Here is a 22,470-nt window from a genome sequence, read left to right as displayed (position 1 = left end):
TCATGAGCCATGGCGAAATGCCGGGATAACGCGAGGAAGAAGAAGAAGAAGATAAGCCAATACCTACCACGGACATAAACACAAGATGGAATGTAAACAGTTGTCGCGCCGTATCTGCGTGATCTCGAAGATGAACGTAGCAGCATCCGCAATGGCGATGGGACCTTATCTCCACATCGGTAGTTAATGAAATTGGTTCATTACCATACCGAGCCTTTGTTACGGCTAGCTACGGTTATTACTGACTCTATAAACGTTCCATTTGAAAACCCTGTAAATTATAAAGTTACTAACTATAATCAGAAGCAAATATATAATTAAAACAATTGGCTTTGGCAAAACATTAAAACTAAAGGATAGGATGTCCGACTCTGCTTGATATAAACTTTATTACAAAATAAATACTAAATCTGGCATTGGAAAGGTGCATTGGGGTGAATTCGAAAACAGATTAATTTTAAAAATCACTAATATTTAGGTACTAATCAGAAGCACTTTATGGTTTGGTAATATTTACCGTTGCTTTGCTATAACAAAAAATGCTTTATATGCTTCTAATTTGGGAGATTTGTAATTTTCAAAATTGTCCCGTTTTCGAAGTTAGCTCGATATACCTTAAAAATAAAACTACGCATCCTATTGCACTATTTTATGTTTGTATCTGTAGGTATATGTACATAAGGTACACATTGCTAGATGTATGCAGCCTACATGTATGTACAGTCACCTGCAATAATATATTACACAACGAAGGCCGCAAAAATATCTGACACGATCTTAATATTGTAGAGCCATAAGAGCGGTCACATATTTTTGCGGCCTTTGGAGAGTAACATATTTTATTATTGCAGGTGACTGTACATTGTTAATCAATTTAATAATGGCTCACGGAGACTGCAGGAGGCTCGACTCGACTGCTAGCTATATTCAACTTACTCGTTACTCGGCTACGTTTCCATGTCACCACGTCACACGACTTATCACGACTAAAATACTTAGGTGAAGGATATTGCCGATATTGAAATATGGCTTTATCACTACTTCTTTGCAACAGTTTTCTTCGCATTAAATTATAGATACCTAACTTCTTAAAGTACATCTTTATGAAGTAAAGAGGTCTATCTTTAATTTCATTAACCGCTATCCATTTCTTTATATGTACGTGATGTTTTTGAGTTTAAGACGGAAGCAATCATAGAAACTCATCACAGTAAAGTCTGAAAATTACTAGCATGTTATAAAAGGTGTAATATTATTTGCTTTATGGCAAATTTACAGCCTATACAAATTAGGATAGATTACTGTCCTTCAGAATAGCTTTTGTATAGCGAGCAATCTGGCCATTTAGTACCTACCTAATTTGTGGTATTAAATGTTTATACCTATTATTAGATTTACGCTTTCACCGTATACCAGATGAAATGGATACCGACTAGGCATCTCTGCCTATATTGCAGCATAAACATTAAGTGTCCCGAAGGCAGCCAGACTGAAAGCGGTAATTAAACTAATTATTGAATATTAGCTAGCTCTCCGCGCGCCCGGGAAAAACTCAGGCCCCGAGTAGAGTGCAATTTGTAACACATAACTCCATTTCGTACTCATTAAACTAAAACGTACTAAGCCTATAACCAATTCCATGCCAATAGCAACCTTAATAACAACTGCTGAAAGTCTACAATTGAGGCTTTAATCTGTTCAGCTTGTCTTTCTTTATTTGTGGGCGGCCGATTTGTATTGATTGACTTTTTATTAGCCGCTACTGTTTGAGGAATCTCGGCTATGTGCGTTTAAATTGATTGCCCTGGAATACTTTGTAAACATGAAGGAGCTTTTGTTTGGATGTCTTCACCCAATTTAAAAGGCTGATTGTCCCCAATCAGACACCTGCTGGGAAGAAAAAGACAATTCGAAAAAATATGGGACGATTTGCACTCAATAAAGGGTGAATTTCGATAAACCTAGTTATACAAAGCCCACTTTTCTTCTAGAACTCTTACAATTCACGACAGGTGTTAATAAAAACATGCTCTGGAAAACTAAAAGTGAATTTGACTCTGGGTATATTTCAATTACTTACAAAAAAATTAAATCAGTTTGGGCCTATGCTGTCTAAATTTGTAATTGTATGTTATATTTAAATATGCACCCATAGGTAATACATATACGTATATGTACTACGTAATGCCATATGTCCACCTCATGATTAGCTCAGCATACCTCATCTCAGCGGTGGTGACCGATTTGATCTGATGTCCGACTTTCAATCCGGAGATCACGGTTTCAAATCCGGGCTCGTGCCAATTAGGTTTTCGGGACTTATGTACGGAATATAGTTTGATATTTACCACTAGCTTTCCGGTGAAGGAAAAAATCGTAAGGAAATGTGCATACACCCGCAAATAAATTCAAAGGTGTATGTGAAATCTCAAACTCGCATTGGTCCAAGGTGGGGACTATAGCCCAAGCCCTCTCGCTCGTGAGAGGAGGAAGTCCCCAGCAGTGGGGTAGGTATATTATTATTTACCTGATCTCAATGCCAGAAGGTTTACAAATAGCCAATAGTACGTTTTCGATGGTACATCCTTTTGCATTAGAAATCCTTCGTGGTACCTGGTGTGAAGGTCGGATGCATGCAAGTTCCGCCGTTGGGCAACGCGCGGCGCTGCGGCTAATTACTGTTGCATCCATGCGAGGATGTATGCGTTTGTCGCTGTTATGATTGTAATGTTTTTCATGTCGAAGTTTGATAAATGGAGGTTTGGAAAGGACTGTTCTTTGGCAATCGTCGCTTAACTATATACGCACTAACGGTTTACGCATCGTCTTGTAGATTTTTAAACCATTTAGGTTCGAGTAGTTAGTTATGGCCCAACTATTAGTAAGTAAATAAGCAACTCATATTTAATTGGACAGCTAATCACCATTTACGTTGTGTCGTTGATGTTATAGAATTATAGACGCACCTATAAATTCCTACAAAAACCAAAAATTTTAATATGGAAAATTTCATGATACCTACATTAAAGGCACAAAAACGGCGATGCCATAAATTGAATTTTAATGACACGTTATGTGGAAGCGGCATAAGTTAGAAACGTAGTTATTGTGCGATTTTCATGCATCGAACAGAGGAAAAGCATAAATTTGTGATTACGATTTAGAATATCTTCATCTTATGCAATTCAGCGTATGAGCGCGAAATATACCTGTTCGTGATTTTATTTTAAAACTGAATGAATCTGATTTTTTTTTCGACAGCATAGCGATTTGGGACTTGTGATGTCTACATCTCATAGAGCCGATGGTACTTAATGTTACCTTTACCCCCAGATCCGAGACAATGGAGCGAAGCAGCGGTAGCAGCGTGGCTGCGCTGGGCGGCGCGCGAGTTCTCGCTGGAAGGCGTGGCGCTGCAGCAGTTTGCGCGCGCGCAGGGCAAGGACATCTGCGCCATGGGCCGCGAGGAGTTCGTGGCACGCGCGCCCGCCTTCATGGGCGACATACTGTGGGAGCACCTGGAGATCCTGCAGAAAGGTATCTAAACACTGACTATTGAAGGTGATTCGTAAGAGCACTGCTACACAGTCCAGAGAATTTACTTAAAAATTGTCAATCTAATGGAATGCTTTGCGGAAGCGATTGGTATTTCAGCAGTTCTCACTCGCGCACGCCTTCAACTTCATGGTTGGGTGTAGGTATTGTCTTTAGAAGGTATGCTAAATCTGTCATGAACGGCAATTCAAAGCAACTCGAAAGAGATACTTTAGAAAAAAATTGTAAATGAACCAGCTCTGCTGAATGCTCTTGGGAGAGCCACCCAAATGTCATTGTCAATCCTGAATTAGACTGACTGCCGGATTCGAACTTTAAGATACGTCAATTAATAGATCTAGAAACGATATGGATTAGATGTGTTAGTGTCCAAGGTGACGTATTTGTTTGAAGAAACGTCACATTTGACACTGACATATCTAATCCATATGTTTTCTAGATCTATTAATTGACGTATCTTAAAGTTAGAATCGGGCCGATAAGTAATTCGTTATTTGTTTGTGGTACCTCGAGGTACATACTTACACTCAGGGCTGTTAAAAAGTTATAATGTTTGCATTGTTTTCGGTCCAGATGTGGAGAAGGAGCGCTCCCTGCTGGCGAACGTGCCTCCTAACATGTACGAGAGCAACGTCTGCCTGCCCGAGCTGCCGGACTACATCCCGCCGCCGGCGCACCACTACAACAACAACAACAACAATACCGGTCAGTTATTACATCTATTTTCAGTAGGATTCGGACGAGGAGAAGCGGTGTACATTGCAGGACAACACTAGATGTAAAGTATCAGTCTATGGAACTTACCCGCGCCGGCCTCACGCTCTCAACACGCCCTCAAGGCGCGCGTGAACGCGGCGCGGCCGCGCGGGAACGCGGCGCACCGCTCGCTGCCTAACGTCCGATCCTACTGATGTGACCTTGCGCGACGCGGCGGGCCGCCGCGTTCGCTCGGCGCAGCGCTGCGCACGCGCCGCGCGGACGTAAGGGGCCGCGCGGCGCGGGACGCGACAGAAGCGGGGCGTGATACCGGCGGGACGCAGTCTGTTTGACGTCGGTAACCTGTTAGCATGTGCCGCGGTCGCGCGGCGTGGACGCGGCGCGGACGCGGCGCTGCGTCGCGCTCTGTATGTGGCCAAGCCTTTATTGTGTCAAGCTATTTCAGTTCCTCGGCTCGCCCTGGCAAGTGGCATGATATGTTAAAGTTACAACTCGCAACAGTCCCAGCTAGACGCAAAACAGTCGCTTTCAGACATATCGGAGCTGTCAAGGTGCTCAAAAATATCTGAACCCGCACTCTAGCGCCTTGACAATAGAGGCGTGTTCAGATATTTGTGAGCACCTTGGCCACTCCGATGTTGGCGAATGTACCATCAAAAAAGGAGAGATTGATTTTTCTTTCCATATATGTAAATTTCCGTAAGAGGCTAAATAGGCACTAGACTTAAATTTATGTTTAAAACATTTAAAAAAGCAAAAACAAAACATTTTATATCAATGGATGTAAAAAAACAACGAAGAGAATGTCTTGTGTTAAGATTACATATAACGTTAATAAAGACTAGAGTTCGTTAATAAAGGAAATTAAATCAAATGACCGCCCGCAAGTTTCAAAATGAACTTATCATATTATCCACCATCAAACGGGAATAGGGTTGTCGTTATCATTTCATAAAGATAAGCGAATGAGCCACTTATCCGCGGAGCGGTAAAGTCAACCTCATTAAACTACCATTCGCGATAACTCTGCAATTACTGGGAGTTACGAGCCCTACTGTGTATGCACATAATTTCAGCTTTTACTGTATTTAGTAACCAACTAGCAGTACTTGTTGTTACATTGTCAGGTGAAGGCAATGCTCGTCTCCCATCTGTTCGAGTTAACAGCGAATTAAGGGTTCGAACAAGTGGTTACCTTATGTTACCCTGTATTCGTAGCTACAGCACAAAATAAATAATAATACTAGGTACAGAAGGTTCACTCTCTAACAAAACGCGTCTGTCACGATCAGCACAGATATGGCCGCTAGGTGGCGACAGCGCCAAGCGCGGCTTATGGCAAAGCCCAAAATTGGGGTCGAACGGATGTACTTTTAGCTACCTGTAGCAAAGCGACGAAATCGCGGAGTGAGCCACTCCTGGCTACAGGCAGAGTCACTCACAAATTTAAATAAACGTTGATGCGCTTTAGGAACGTTCGCTCTTCATCTTTGTTTTTTCACAATATAATTCACAATATAACTCGCATCTTTACAGACGTATAAATTTAACAGCCGAACGGCGTGTCATCTTTTGCGTTGCACTGTTATAAAAATAATAAACTTTACAATCGGGGGTTGTGCGCAGTCTCATGGATAAAAGCTCATTTCCATTCGATATAAAACTGTGTTTATTGCGTTATAAATCATAGTACCGGGATGTTTTGACTAGAAGCGCGGCTCAGCTACTGAAATAATAAATTAACCAAGTAGACAAGGGCTGTTCATATCGCGTTCACACTGTAAAGTGTCCGTCTCGTGTGGTCCAGTTCAAATTTTGATCTCCGATTGAGCACAGTTCACACGGATCTCTAGATCGCATTTTATTGGTTCTATACAACAGTTTATCTTGTTAGCAATGAGAAAAATAGTAAAGAAGTTGAAAGTCGTTAGCGCGGGTGGTCTCGTCCTGACATCGACACTTGTATACCCAATTTACACGTCCACTTGGTGTCGGGCGTATATCTCGCGGACTGTCTGACTTGTCACCCTTTAACCCTATTACGGCTTCGTGTGATCGTAAATTTTGTAATTATAATATAATTTATGGAATACGAGACTGCTTAGGCTGTTTTGGTTTATAAGCTTATATATATACTTATAGATAATTTTAGACAAGACTAGGCCACGTTTAGCTTTTCAGGAAGTTTAGAATATCTTCGTATATTTTAGAGCCATTCTGAAGATTAAGCGGGAGTAGCTACGATGGGGCAAGTAAATCTCTACTAAAAACTCAATTAAGGTAGATGAACTTGCATACTTGCATAATATCACTTTGGCCAGTAAGAAAGTGCACCTACTCAGCTACCGTAGAAATGAAACCTTTTTTACGTGCTACATTTCTAGAGGATTAATTAATTGAATTCGCCTTATCTGGTGCTCTAAAATGACAATCCTTGATAGACCTTATGATTCGTTCAATAGTGTTCTTAGTTATTCCATACAGAGAACAAGTAAACGTTAACATATGTGTGTAGAGTTCGTACAACACATGCGATGCGCCGCGGTTCCGCGCGGGCGCGCGTGGCGCAACACGACCTTGGCGCACTTTTTCCGCTCTCTTTCAGCCCGAGGTCTTCGCGAAAATTGTCTTCTTCGGCCGTCGCTTCAGCCGACCTGATCTGGAAATACGTTACGGTCGTGGTTGTTGAACTACTAAATAATGAGATAAGGGAATTCTGTTGGTAGTTTTACAAGTTAATGCCAGTTGTTGTATCTATTATGAACGTCTATCCGCTAAATTGTGAACTACCTAAATCATTTGATGAAATATTCAATTGAACCATCGTCAGCTGAATATAGGTAAAATTTATTATATTCGTAATTAATGGTAAGGGGTCATCCATTAATTACGTCACACGAATTTCTAGGTTTTTTGACCCCTCCCCCCTCCTTGTCACACTTGGTCACATTTGGCAAACCCCTCCCCCCTAGTGTGACGTCACATTTTTTTCTACGAAATCGCCAAATCGAATTTAGTAAGTACCTAAGTATTATTAATATTTTATCAAAATATTTTTGACGATATAAATATTAGTAATTTTATAACCCAAAATTGCTTAGGAAAGAAAATTAAACGAATAAAAACGATTATCGTTTTAAAAACTTGTTATTTAAATGTACAGCGAATAAAATACTTTAAATAAATTTTCGGTTACTGATGAAGTTAAAGTGACGTCACAAAGTTTGTTTATCCCCCTCCCCCATGTCACAATATGTCACATTTTCTTGAACCCCTCCCTCCCCCTAAACGTGTGATGTAATTAATGGATGACCCCTAATAACAGAGTTGTATGTTTGTCATATGACATTGTACATATTGGATTATGTAGGTGCCTACCTCCAAAAACTGAAATAATTAATTTGCTTATTTAATTACAACGTAAGCCTTCTTGAGCTTACGGTGGGGCTTAGTCAATTTGTGTAAAAATGTCATCATCGTCCTCCTAGCGTTAGTCCCGTACAGTGCCGGGGTCCGCTATCCTACTTTTCTCCTTCCACTTCGCTCTATCCTGGACATTGGTTTCCCATGTAACATAAATGTTCCATTCTATTTATTTATTTATTTACTCATAAAATTATTTAGCTATTCATTCCAATCCCTATGTAACATTAAACATTTAGCAAATTGAAAAAGTACAAAACAGAACCATACCTAACCCCGCTCTGATTACTAAATAAATTCAAATTTGCCGCAATAAGGCTAGGTTCACACTTTGAAGCTCCCAACCTCGCAGACCAGATTGATCAACGCGCCCCTTCCACCAGCGCTCGCGCCGCGCCGCGCTGCGCCAGTCTTCCACCACAAACCTTTTGTGCTCATCACACCTATTGTTTTATTACCTGCCAGTGTTTCTTTATTTGAAAGTTCAGTGTCTATCGTTCATTTATTTTTTATTCAGCTCTTATTACTATCTATTGTGTTTCCCTTTTTATAGTTTCATTGTTTTATCTGTATATATTATTTATAAGTAAGTTTATGATATATTAGGTATTTGAATATATTCATTTTATTAAATTTATTCCTTTTTCAATAGGGAAATTTATCGCGGCTGTCTCCTTTTGGAAGTTTTCTGTCGTTAAATGAAATGAGTGCGAAGTGACCGTCAGTGCGTGAGACAACATGTCTGCCTGGGATTCTGGTTAAACTATGTTTTTGCACCCGAGCTCTCGCGCCAGGGAATCCACGGAGCTGGACCCTGTTATTGTATGGCGTGGTGAGTTTTCTTATTTATATTACTAAAAAAAATTTAAAAAAGACTAGTTGCTATCTGAAGTCTGAAGTATAAATAATTATTAGAAAATCTTCGTTTAATTCGTTCCTGAGTTTTAACTGATAGTCAGTGCCTACACCGTTCAAAAACATTCAAATAATTCCTTGATTGGAAAGTCTTTGATACTTTACCACCAATAGCTAATTTATTCCCCATATTAACTCGCGGCATACTATTACTTAGCTAGAATTACAGTGCGAGTAACCACTGAAAGACATCACAAAGACACAACAAATTCGTTTACGGGTAAATTTCCCGACCTCGCGATAACCCGAGCGTGGCAAAATAATGCAACCGGACACCGACAACCTGAAGGTTAACGCACAAAATCGTATATTCAATATTTTGCAACTGCACTCGTATTAATAAGGTGAGGTATATGGTTAATGTGTGCAATTTCGAAGCATCCGCGCTGTCGCAAGTCGATCGCGGGCGCATCCTTGCGTTGCGCAGCAAATCACCGGACGTTCGCTCGGAACTATTGCGCAATGCGCGGTCTGCGCACCGCCTTACGCTTGCTACGCCGTAGAACGCTACGCTCGTAGGCAATGCTTATCGATGTCGATAAATAATTATCGTCAAATAAAGCGGATACTAATAAAGAGTATTGGTAAAGCGCTTTAATTGTGTATTTTTGAATTTTTACGTTTTTAATGATATTATTGAATGCTGCAGTTGACTATTAACTCGTACCTATACTTGGTCAAGCAGATCTTGTCAGTAGAAAAAGGCGGCAAACTTGAAAAATGTAGGCGCGAAGGGATACTGTCTCAAAGAAAATTTGAATTTCGCGCCTTTTTCTTTTTCAAGATTTGCTTGACCATCTATATTTTGAAAGTCATTAGACTTTAATATTTTTTAAAGTTTAGTTAAAGAAAGTTCCTACTCGTATCTTACACTATAAATAACCTTGTTATTGCGTTTTCTATAAAGATCTCTAAATGAACTGATGAAAGATTTCTTACTTAAATAATAAATAACATAGTCGGTATATCTAATGATTCGACGTAACGAATTAGAGTCGAATGCGAGGGCAATAACGTACGGTAATTGAAGTGGCGACCGGCCAAGGATCGTTATCATTTATATCCATGAAGTGATTTGGACAGGTAATGGCTACTGGTTCTTCTGTGTCTACGTATAGCGGGCCGCGTTAAGACGATAGTGGATGACCGCTTCCCCATACAAATGTTATAGTCCCGATTTCCCTGTCTGGTCAGGAAATTTCATACTGTTAATAACAATGTGAAAAATATTTTTACACAATTTATTGGGTTTTAATCATAGCTATGGCCCTAGGCCGGGAAAAAGCTAGGTTGAAGAAATAAATCATAGCTATGGCACTTTGTTAGACTTTTCTCGTTACTACTTTTGTATAGAGAAATGATCATGTAACGTTTACCATTTTCTTTTAAGATTGATTTGTACACGGACGAGAGGTTAAAACGGATAATTTTATAATAAGAGATAAAAAGTAACCCGTTTTCATCGCTATAATTGATGCTTGATATTGAATCGTTGTTGAATTAATGCGCAACAAATACGCGACGCGTAGAACAAAGTTACTGCGTACTTTAACTCAAATTAACGTTATCGCTATAACATGTAGGTATGTTAGCTGATATACATATTTTTGCTTAAGCCATTAAATGGTTGAAACTTCGGGTCACGGACTCACGGACTCGTGTAATACTAATAATATGGAGATTATTGATGCAGTGGCGGTACTTCCATACAAGCCCAAAAGCCGGGCTTGCCTTAGTTGCCTTACCGAAATTACGTAGTGATAAGATCAATAATCAATATAGATTATTTTTAAACCGCGCGCCAAATGAACCCGTATTATTAAATTCAAGCCACAGCGCGCGGACCGCGGCGCCAGCGTGTTGCAAAATTTTGCCGTGGCGCCTCCTCCGCGCGAAAGAAATCAGGCGTAGGATGAATATCTGCTGAGAATTTAGCTATCCTGCTCGCACTCGTCGGATTGCGGTTGCAAGCCGACGAGTGCGAGCTTGCTTTTTCGTCCCGCTCTAGGCGGTCTAAGCCTACAAACGCCATAGAACGATGTAATTATTTGTTGGTATGTATAGCAATTTTATAAGGCGATTTAAGCCGAGCTTTTGGTGCGAAGTTAGCTGCATAAGTTCACACGGGCACGCGTTTACTTCAAGTGTATTATTATTTAGTCGAGTCGAAAGTAACGAAAGGTCAATTTATTTAAGTGAATTTGAATTAAGTAGTGAATGTGGATTTGTTCGTTTGTTGTGACGTTTATAAGTGTTAACAATGGATGAAGTTGTTCCTTGTGACGGTATGAGATGCGTCCACGTATTACTCAACGAAAGCAAGGTAAAAATCAAAACCAACACCCGACTTGTCTATTCTCAGATAAGTCAGTCGCATTATAAGAGAAAATTTTGTACGGCCGTTTACAAAACACAAGGATTGTTGGTTTACTCCAATTAAGGCGTAATTAGAGTGACAGAGAAAGAAGCATGCAATTTGCAAATTTCAGTGTAAGCGGTAGGCCCTCTGATCATCATCATCATCATCATCATCATCATATCAGCCAGAGGACGTCCACTGCTGGACATAGGCCTCCCCCAATGAGTGCCACAATGACCGGTCTTGCGCCACCCGTATCCAGCGGACTCCCGCGACCTTCACCAGGTCATCAGTCCACCTTGTGGGCCCTCTGATATGTTTGTAAAATTCTATCTAGTAGTTACGGTAGTACCTAGTATGCCCTGTGCTGTGCGCTATGATAGCTCGCCGCGATACGCTAACAAATTCATTTGAGTCCAAAGAGTGAGATTGGACATTTATTACGAAAACATATCTTTCGGCTTGCCTTACTCCGAAACCCTAGGCACGCCACTGTATTGATGCTTAATGAAACATACATTTTTACAGTTTCAAACATATTTTATTGTTATAGGAGCATTCCACGGGCTGTCCCGTACAAACGCATTTTATTTCCTGTGTTGCGACTTTTTTTGGGTATTTAAAGCAGGCGATTATTTTACTGTGCATATTTTTGCACATTTGTCATAGAAAAGGAAACTCTTATACCTGCAAATCTTCGAAAAATTCGCGTTTGTACGGGACAAACGGTAGACAATTTCATGGAATGCTCCTATATGTCATATAGTTTAAACTAGCAATATTGTTATTAAATTATTCTGAAAAAAAAGAATGAGCCTTGATTAAGTTGTTGGGTTTAACTATTTCTTATGAAAATTCTTCCTTAATCACACAGATATTTATCATTTATTTCGCATCTTGTAGGTACACTAGATTGAACTAATAAAACTTTTTTTTGTTGTAAGCTGTTGTAAAAAGCGCTGTATATAAACGCACCTGCCTTCAGCTTGTCTGCTATAATTTTAGGATCACCCTGTATAATTAATCTAGATAGGGCAACTTATACCATTAACTCACTTCATAACTGTCAGATTTGATGTGTTGACAAGAAAAGTATTGAGCTTTCTAAGATATCAATAAAAAGATACGTGTCGTTTCGAGCAGCCACATCCGGTGGCCATTGTGCTTCAACTGGCGAGCTTCCGGCGAAACACGATACTAGCTCCTGCGCACGTGCGCGACCTTTTCAAATTTCGAACTAGGAATTTTGGAACAAAGGTCTGAGAGGGATGGATAACGTTATCAAGTTGTGGATTTTAATATCTAGAGCTGAGATTGCCTGGAAGTTGGTATTAGTCAGCACCGATTATAAATTCCGAAATTAAGCACAGCAATCACATTGATACGTTTTATTTTAACTAAAAATGCGACTTGTTTTTAATATTTAACGTACCTCTACCTATATAGAAACTGTACAAGTAAAATTGTGATTAAAATAGTCCGTAAAATATTACAGTTTACTTTCGGGTAAAAACGTACTGATAATTTTAACTCCTTACAACATTCGAATGTATCACTTTGCGCGTCGCGGCGTAGAAAACCTAGAATACCTGAGAAGGACTTACATGTGGGTATCTAAGAAGATTAAAAGACAGTTTTGAGTTTAAAGAACTAAGGTTTATTTTTGTACTCACTTCGTAAGAAGCACTTTACAAAAGTCACTCCTTAAACGCTGGCTGAGCAAAGACAATGAGAAATAAAAAACACGCTAGCAGCACGTGCTGGATAAAAACACGATTAAACCCGTCTACAGAATGTTCCTTCAAACCAAAATACAGTAAAAATATATGAGCTTATACAAACATAAGACTTTTATCTTTCATAGGTACAAACTATTGTGTTACCTCGTGTGTCTATTCTACGTTCTAACATATGATCGTTTATTGCCATGGCATAAAGTTGTGTTTCTATCTTTACAATAAATCAGATACGAGCTTTATAAAAATCCCAGTGTTCAATGATATTCATAGCCAAATACATGTGAACAATATTTTGTCAGATTCAAAAAGGTACAACTGATTAATCCATGAATATTGTTCAATGACAATAAAAAGTGGGTAGACAAGAAGTCCTCGAACGTCACAGGTAAGAATTTGGAATTAGCTTTGAAGGGTTGGCTACCAAAAGCGCAAGGGTGATTCTTTACCATATTGTGTATTTGGAGGGTGCTCGCGGCCCCTTGTCCTTCAATAAGCCCTTAATAAGGGCCCTCGGGTCCTATTCAGCGCCCTTTCTTCCACGTTTACCTATTTCAGGTGGCCTTGATTGATCCTATAAATCTTATTTCGCTTGTCAATGCATTGAATCATTTTGGGTCAATTCTTCTCGAATACTCCAAACGGATCCTTATCACAGGCATTTTATAACTGAATTTATTTAAACATTTGATAAATTTAATTTAAGTACATAAAAATTCAAGATTTTAACTCTGTTTATATATAAAATAACTTAGATTTTTGCTGCGAGCATAAATAGAATCCCTATGTTTTTTAATGGGAAACCCATAGTAAAGTTTTCCTTGTACGAAGTTCTTGTAAGTACCTACAATGTTGTTGTTGGGCCGCTACTCCTGTGGTTCGTGGAACGTTGATAAGGTTTATCACCAAGTACCTACATTTTAGTTATAAATTAAATGCCTTTTATAATAACATACTTATATTATCTAATATTCCGCTCCCACGTACCGAATTACAATGTGAGTTTTCTGTTGAAATTGTAGCATTTTATACTTTATATCTACATATGAACTGAACTGACAAATAAGGAAGAAAAAACTTTCGTAAAAACGTGTATTATTGCGCGTTCGTAACATAAACTTTCGTAACGTGACCCACGTAAAGAGTTCGTAACATGAAATCGGAGAATTTTATGATCTTAACAAGAGTTCCCGAAAATTAACTTGTGCAAAAAAGCTTTTGCAGAGTTCACATAGTATTAAGAATCTTCCAATAATTGCAGGTGCTAAGACTAATCTATGGGAAAGGAGTGTAAATCGCGAATAGGGGTTGAATAGAAGCAAAGAGACGCAATATTAAGTGTCGGATTACGGAGCTTTGTCGGCGCTCGCGGCGCCTTTGAAGCCGAATTCAATTAATCGCCGTATTTGCGGTGCTTGGTAGGAATCCTCGCAAGAACAAATATTTGCTGAGTGTTCATTACCAGCTATTAGGCGCGTTTTAATTGTGCCGTGAACGCCGATCGCCTTTATCGGCGAAATCACCGCGAGACACTCGCAAACACCGAAAAATAGTTAGGCTTTTTCTTGGTAATAGAAACACGATATGCTGCAATTTAATCCGTGGCGGTAGGTAAATGGGTTTTTTCTACTCGAGTACTTTTATCTGTCATTTACATAGTCACGAACGAACATATAAGGGCATAAATTATTCATACTCCTTAAAAGTCTATAGTCTATTGCCCAAAAAAGCACTTGTGTCGTTTTAGAGACATTACGATACGGTAAGCTAGTGCAGGGTAGCAGGTGCCACATACCGGTACATTGCTCCCAACGTGACAAACGATTGAATGCATACGGTTTTTATTAAAAAAGAAACAAATTTGTACTGAGTTCATTGCTACCAACATAATAAAAAATACTTTTATACCCTACAGCATCACGACCCTGGTGCGGTGCGGTAGTGTGTAACGGCTTTAAAAAAAAACATAACCATAGACATTACTCGTTTGTTTCTCGTTTCCCGCCTTTCCCGGTAATTTCTTGTTCTTTGAGTACTTTGCGTTACTATTTGTTTTGCGTTCATAAAAAGTGTTGAAAATGGACAAAGAGGATTACATTGTGTCTACACCTGAAGAAATATCCGCTGCAGCACAAGCAGCGACCGAAAATTTGTTGCCTAAGTACTAAATCTCAGCACCTATACGACAAATCTTATGAGAAATGCATGGCGTGGAGATTGGAGCACAAAACTTCGTCATTCTCTGAAAACGTCTTTGGTGTATTTTCAAAGACTAATTGGAAGCACCGGATCAGATCTATCTTTTAAGCAAGGTTGGTATATGTTATAAAATTTTTTGATACACATTTTTAGGGTACACAGTACAACGAGCTATATTTATGTACAATTTTATATTTTTGCATTGAAACTGAATATTATTTAATTCTCCTTTTTCTTGTTACAGGTTGCAGTAATATTTGGTATTATGGGTGCTTGTCGCATACAAGAGCTACATACATATAGTATAATACCTACTATCCAAAATTTACATTGACATTGTCATAAATAAAATTTTGTTTATATTTTTTTGTATTTTATTTAATATTGCCTACTCATAGAAAAAGCATTGTATGCAACGTTGTATAAGTAGTCAAAAAAAGCTCATGGCGTATTTATTAACAATGTTCGCCTTCGGCTCACATTGTTACCCACGCCACTCACATTTTTTGACCCCTCTTATAAAACTGTTGCATAAAATACTATTATAAATTGAGGTTGTCCTATACCTATATTACTTAGTTTATATACTTACATATTTATCTAACACACTACTAGATATTCCATCTACGTTTACTTTCTCGAAGATGAGATCGAGATTTATGGATAAACAATTAAATATACATTTATAATCAATTTAATGATGAACAATTCATAGCATCTTTTCAAAATTAGTTGAATCAACGTACGCAAACTAGTTAGTTCGATTTGCTGCTTATGAAAAACCTTTTAAACTTCAGCTTTGTGAAAAAATACAAATTTATTTTTAATGTTTGTATCTACCTTATAAATAAATAAATATATTTTCAGAAACGTAAAAAAAAATATTAATAATAAATATATTATTCAGTGGTTGGTAGTAATATTGAAATGTCCCTTTCTTTGTTTGGTTATCCTTTTTTTAGTAATACTAATAATAAAAATACTACATGGCTATTTATCCGCGTTATCGCGCAGGATGGCGTAGGCGCGGCCCTGACGATAGCCACGATAACTTGTCACAACACTGTCACGCTGTCACAGTGACACGGGTTCAGGACTTCATTCAACTCGGTGACCAGATAGGTTTGTTTCACGTAAAGGAAAACAAACATTGAATGAACAGCCAAACATACTTTTAATAAAAGTTGACTTAATCTTTTAATTTAAATAATATATTTCAAAAAGGTTTGTTTATGTTTTGTTTGGGAATTCAATTGTCGAACTGATAGACAATAACATATTTTTTTATTAAATATGACAAAAAACGCCTGTGGCAGTTCCGTTTTTAACGGAAAGACGCTTTCTATATAATTGTCCCGTCTTGTTTATACGATTAATATTTTGGTAGGAAGAATATATTATACTCGTATTAAAATAAAATTAGTCTACTCGTCCGTCTAATTCTAAGATATTTAACCCAAACCTAACTGACAAATAGCGCTCCACAACACCGTTCATAGACAGAAAAGTCCAAATTTAAAATTGTGATAAATACGGTGGCATCTCCTGAATGACAGAGGCCGAGATGGGGAATTATTGGCAACGGAAGTGACGTCACTACGCGCTCCAATTTAAAACGCCGCCCTCTTCGGAGCTGTGTCGCTGCAGCTATATTACAAATGTCTGCTATTATTTTGGCCTGAATTGTACAGTAAGTGGCAAAAATATGTTTTCGTTGCGCCTTATTCCACGGTAATAAGGTGCAAAATGTTTAACACCATTTTTATGTCGACTACTCGTTAATAAAAACATTGTTTTCAGTACGAAAATAATTTTATTCGTAGAAATAGCTAATCTGACCCATAAAAGGTGTAATTTTTTTTTTGTATAATGCAATTTTCAATGTTTATTTAATTCGTGATTTTGTTATTTATACACTAATTTAACACTAATTGCAGCCCTAAAGTAGGTATTCATTAACCCAAATAAAATAACATTTTTTATTGTTACCGGCCAGCCTAAATTCCATTATCCTTATTTAGCAGGAAACTGAAGTTAACCTTTCCGAAAATCATTTTGAATTCGAAATTAGAATTCAATCAGTCCTTTATACCACGAATAACCGGATGTACTCCGCTTTTTAATTAGCACGAAGGTTACGGAGAATGTTTAAAATCTTTTTTTACATTGTAAAGGGCGGGATAATCGTATGCGGCCGTTAGATATTTATAAAGCTTTGACATTTCAGGATGAAGTGCTCCCGTGTCGTACAGATTTATGTTCTGTTTTTCAATGTTTTATCTAAAAAAGATAGTTTATCTGGCACTTCCGTCGTAGCCGCCGCCGATACGCTCGCGAGCGCTTTATTGTTTACACTTAATGTAATTCAAAGCAGGGAATTCCTTGGTAAATTGTATTTTTAAATTTAAACGCTGGAATGATGGAGTTTACCCCGTGAATATCGATCGCGCGGCTTATTTCAATGCGGCTTTGCCATTTCGATCGATATTACGCTCATGCCATACGTAATTTTCCTCTGTTCTTATGCCGACCATTTGCGTGCCTCTGTGTTGTAGTAAAACATCTTAATACATTATTTAAATGCTACCTACAGCAACGCTCAATAGTGTTCTATCGACTTACAATACTTACATACCTACCTATAAACAGCTTTTTAAATAGAAAACGAGCTAGATATTTGCAGTTTCTATTTCCTGCCAGCACGCTAACCGAGATTGTTCGAGCCACTTCGAGCATAGACAATATCCCGCGAACCCGCGTGTGTTTATTTCCGCGGCACATTTATTACAAATATCGAAAACTCATTTCCCGCGCCATTTCCCTTTTAACGGCGGGCGTTCGTCGTAATTTCATTCCAGTGCATTTCAGGTGCACAAAGGATGAACGACATCAAAATGTTTAGCGTAGCTAGTGCTAGCGTACGTCAACTGGGAAATTTACATTTTGCCTGATATAAATACTTTATTTTGCTTTCAAAATCAAATACTTGAATGAAGCAATAAATTGTAAACCCCTTTTTATTTACATAAATAATTATTCTTGATATGACTATAATATTATCTTACCATGAGAATTAAATTACAACTTTACTATTTCTTGAAATAGGTAATCAGATTCCAGAAACTATACTATCCTCATACAGATTATCGAAGAGAATATTTGTAGTGTTAAGCTTGATAGCTTTAATGACCATAAGAACTGCTAATGACCTTAATCTTATCATTCACACTCATTAAGCCACCCGTAGCTCATTAAAAGACGTTGATGGTTACCATAGAAATCCCAGTATGACAAAAAAATCATCGCCGAATTTACGAAGCATCGAAATCGTTTCCTACGTAGACAATGGCCCCTCTATATCCGGCGGCACACGTGCTCAGGTGCCTATTATCCTGTATCTCGCCCCTTCTTGGTACCTTTTGTGACCCTTCAAACCCACCCCCTTGTAACTTGACCTGATTTTGGTACAGCGCCGCCTTCTAGCTCGTGCCCTCCCACCGAATCATATTAAAATCTCCTTGAACTGCGACAATATCCGAAACTGATACTCGGACAGCTGCTTCGATCTTTGTCAACATCCGGGGGTCCTTCATACAGTATTTACAGATCATAAGTGAGCCTACAGCTAGTTTCAATGCTACCGAGTTCCACTTCTGACTTTGTCCGATAAAAAGCCGTTGCGAACAATGCAAATGGAGTTATTCTGAATTTAAAATTCAAGTGGTTTCCAAGTCTCGGGCACGGCCGCTATCAAACAATAGGAATCAACGTCAAGGTCGCGCATGCGTCATTCGAGTCATTATTTTATATGTAATTACGATCTACGGCGTCACATCACATCGCAGTGAATTAGCATTATAGCCGTGAACGAAAATAGAAAAAAATATATTCTGTCGATTTTGGACTAAAGACAGCTGCGAGACGATTAGGTACTTATGCAAAGTTGATGGCCCCGATGCCAATCAAAAGTATCAATAAAATCATGGACTGTTAACGGATCGCGTAAAAAACAATTCGGCAGATGTTCGCTGTGAATACCTATACATGGACTCTACGGGCATTGTCTACATCGAAACCATCTGGTTAAACCTGGAGATATTAAACCATTTAAATAAAATTATATATGTGAGTATACTTAGGATAGCTTTGTGCAAATTCCATTTAGAGCATTTTTAGAGTAGTTTTAATGTAAATCATCATAGGTCATAGGTAATTAATGCGTTCGCCGGTGCGCTATCGTAATTTAAGCGAATCATCTATTGTTTTACTATGCTTGGTTGTATTGTGTCTAGTTGTGGATATAATGTCAAGGAGCGGCAGGTATTAATATTATCAATATTAAATCCTCCTTGCGTATGTTTGCTTTAGACAATATTTAGCTGTAAGATGTTACAGTTTACAATTATTAATTTGTAAATGTCATTATTTACTACTCCACACAAAGTTAAATTCAAGATTTTGCACCTGCCGCAACTAAGTTTGGTCACAATCACGACGTTTTAATTGCTTCTTGATTGCCTAAATATAAATAAAAGCAACCTTATCTAATTAATCAGACCCAACCTAGAGGTGTATACCTACTTATATTGATGTCCTATATAGTCATCAGTTAAATACAAACTCTACCTTAGTTCCCTATCTATACTTTGTTGGTTAATGCATCATATCTCCGCATTTTCTGTTCGTCGAAATGTTATTTTTTTTAGTACATACATATATGAAACGGTCAATTCATAAGTTGATTATTACCTGATATGCTGAAAGATTTTACCACCCACGTCCCACCCCTAATTTATGACAGCTAATCTAAGAACGGACTCTACAATTAAGACGCAGAACAGAGCAAGAAAGAATTAGAATACAATTTGGTTTGACAGAGGGGGTTCCCTTGATATGTCGTTAGACTGTAAACTAATTTAGGTGCTTGCGCTAATTTTCATGTTTCTCCGGGGGTTAGCAAAAAAATCGACGGTTGCGCAACAGTTGGTCGTGTAGCAGGTGGCGCGACAGGTCGGGCGCGGTCGTGTGTCTCCGTCACCAGTCGTGCGCGCTCGGCGCTCGTCGTTCACACTCGGCCCACAATTTCCACGGCCGCCCTCTCATTCCGCCCGAAAGCTCGCAGTCGGCGATCAGGCGCGAAGCGGAGCGGTGCTACGGACTGCGTCAAGTGCGAAGCTTTCCGATTGACGTTTTGAGCGCGGACTTTTAATTTTAAAAGTTTATTTTTACCACAAACAAAATTAAAGTTTTTTTTTCTAATTTAATTACCAACAACAGTGCATATAAATTAGTTTAAACTGAAGTGCGTGGTAATGAGGTGTATTTGAGTGTTGGTACCGGTGCGGTGCCGGCCGGGTCAGCCATGCTCCTAGTCGAGTCTCCGCGCGAAGCCGCCGTGCCGCCGTGCGCACTCGACCTGCCCATGTCGGTCCTCACTAAACTCAATTTCACGGACTACAGTGTAAAGTTAAAGGGGTATGAGGGTCAGGATCAGAACTCGAGGTTGAACTATGAACAGGCGTTAGCTAGTGTGGCGCGGCTGGGGTACGACCCTGGCCAGAAGGTGTATGAGCAACCCCAGCAGAACAGGCTGGCATTCGACCCTGCGCTGGACGCCATGTGTCCAGACCCCACATATGCCATAACCACAGGTTAGATTTTTTGATTGTAGGTAAACACAAAGCTGTTTGACTCTGTTCATCAAGTAATTCCCCTTCTTTTTTTTATTTAATGAACGTATGCTTACCTAATACCTATATCCTTGCTTAGCTTTTACTAGAAATATTTTCAATTCGAATTGAAAGTAATAACATATAAGTTCAATAGAAATACTTAAAAGTTTTCAGGTTTAATTATTTCAATGATATACCTATGTGTATGTATCAGAGCACATACTATGTACTTAGGTAGTACCTATCTGAATTTTGTAATAATTTTTACGTTCATACCAACTCGATTTATTAACTTTTATCCATTTTCGTTTTAAAAATAAACAAGCAACATTAATTTATTTCAGTGGGTCCCTTCATTGTAAGTTATATCAAATATTGACTGACATTTTCTTAACTATTAGGTACCTATTTTTCTTATAATTATTCGCGTTATAAATTAATATCTAGCAAATTTAAGGTAATTAAAAATATATGAATATAAACATTGGTTCAGTTCATCATAGGTAATTACTATACATATATGTAAATACCGTAATTTGAGTCATTAACGGTTTTGCGGTTACAGGAGGTAAAGTTCGAACAAATATAAAACGTGTCCGCAAATAATTGTTAAGGTTAATTCACTAATTAAATTAACTCATGTTTTATCTATAAGGCGTAATAATTGTTCGCGATTTTTTTTATTTCTTAATTACATCATGTTATAAAAAATCGGTAGTAGGAATAAAAAAATAATACAGCCTGTATGAAATTTGTTTTTGATGAATACAGGAAAACCTGCTTAGTTATTAAAATTCTGAAAAGATGGACAAAAAATTATATTATCCCGAAAAATATTGTGTTTATGTATCAAAATCTAGTACGAGTATGTACTTAACAACATTGAAAATCGGCAAATCATATTTATTGATCCCGATTAATATCAATATGATCTTTTACACTTATCTAATACTTAGATAAAGTAGATAGACCATTAAATCGGTATGGAGATGGAGTCACAGCTATACTTCGGTACGTGTAAAACAAGCTAATCTTACCCATACAAGGACTAGAAGTTTCCAGCTTGGAAAGCTCTACCGGAAGCACTTTCGCCCGCCATGTTGGATCCGGCGCGCGCGCAAGCTTCCGCCGCGTGACGGGAATCAAAAGCTTCGCACTAGCGTCACATGACATTTGCATACATAGATTACGTGACAGCCATGTAAACTGACTATATGGACGATAGCAGGAAGTTTTAATTTTATTATACAATACAATGTAATATCAATATTCTTGTAGGTAGGTAATTTAGTAATAATATACGGGGGTAGAGTCCCACCCCCCACCAAACCAAACCAAACCGATACGAGAAACCAAAGGAAACTTAATTCTATTGATTGGTATTTTTTCTCGATTTTGTCATTTGACTCTGAAATTTGACAATTAAATAGTGTTACAATTGGAATATTATGGAGCGATCGTTTTTGATCTCACAATATAGGGTAATTTAGCTCTTGGCGACGAAAAAGAAAACATTATTTGCTTCCATACTTTAGAAATAGATGGCCACTATACGAGTACTCGTAATTCGCTCTAATTTCTACTAAAGACTAACTGCAGTTCATCAGGTATTTATTGCGTAGCCAGTATAATCTACCGCTTAACCCTAATCTTAATAGCCACAAGCCGGCCACTTAATCAATGGAACTGGACGCAAACTTGCAATGCGCACCACGCGTTGTAGCCTATGAATATTCATACAAGCTGTTCAGATTAAATCGCAGTTGACGCGTGTCCAGTGATGACATGGCGCCAAATATGGCGAGAGTAACGGTGCGGTCGCTCACCTTTCAGTAATCGCTTCCTTCCTTTTGTGACTACCCACAAATCTTGCGTGATCGCAATGAGAATAGAG

At 38.4% G+C, this 22,470-nt stretch overlaps 1 protein-coding gene across 3 annotated transcripts in view; it reads left to right on the top strand.

Annotated features, from left to right (window-relative positions):
* The window catches only part of LOC134673349 (ETS-like protein pointed), a 161,081-nt gene that overhangs the window by 118,228 nt on the left and 20,383 nt on the right, over positions 1 to 22,470 (top strand). For all 3 annotated transcript variants that reach the window (XM_063531320.1, XM_063531318.1, XM_063531317.1), the window contains 2 exons: positions 3,334 to 3,537; positions 4,129 to 4,260. In XM_063531320.1, the coding sequence (XP_063387390.1) occupies positions 3,334 to 3,537; positions 4,129 to 4,260 (336 nt within the window). The remainder of the gene's footprint in view (positions 1 to 3,333; positions 3,538 to 4,128; positions 4,261 to 22,470) is intronic.

This window comes from Cydia fagiglandana, chromosome 18 (genome assembly GCF_963556715.1).
Source record: "Cydia fagiglandana chromosome 18, ilCydFagi1.1, whole genome shotgun sequence".
NCBI classification, from domain to species: Eukaryota; Metazoa; Arthropoda; class Insecta; order Lepidoptera; family Tortricidae; genus Cydia; species Cydia fagiglandana.
Note: the sequence above shows the minus strand (reverse complement) of the source record. Positions and strands in the feature narration are given on the sequence as shown.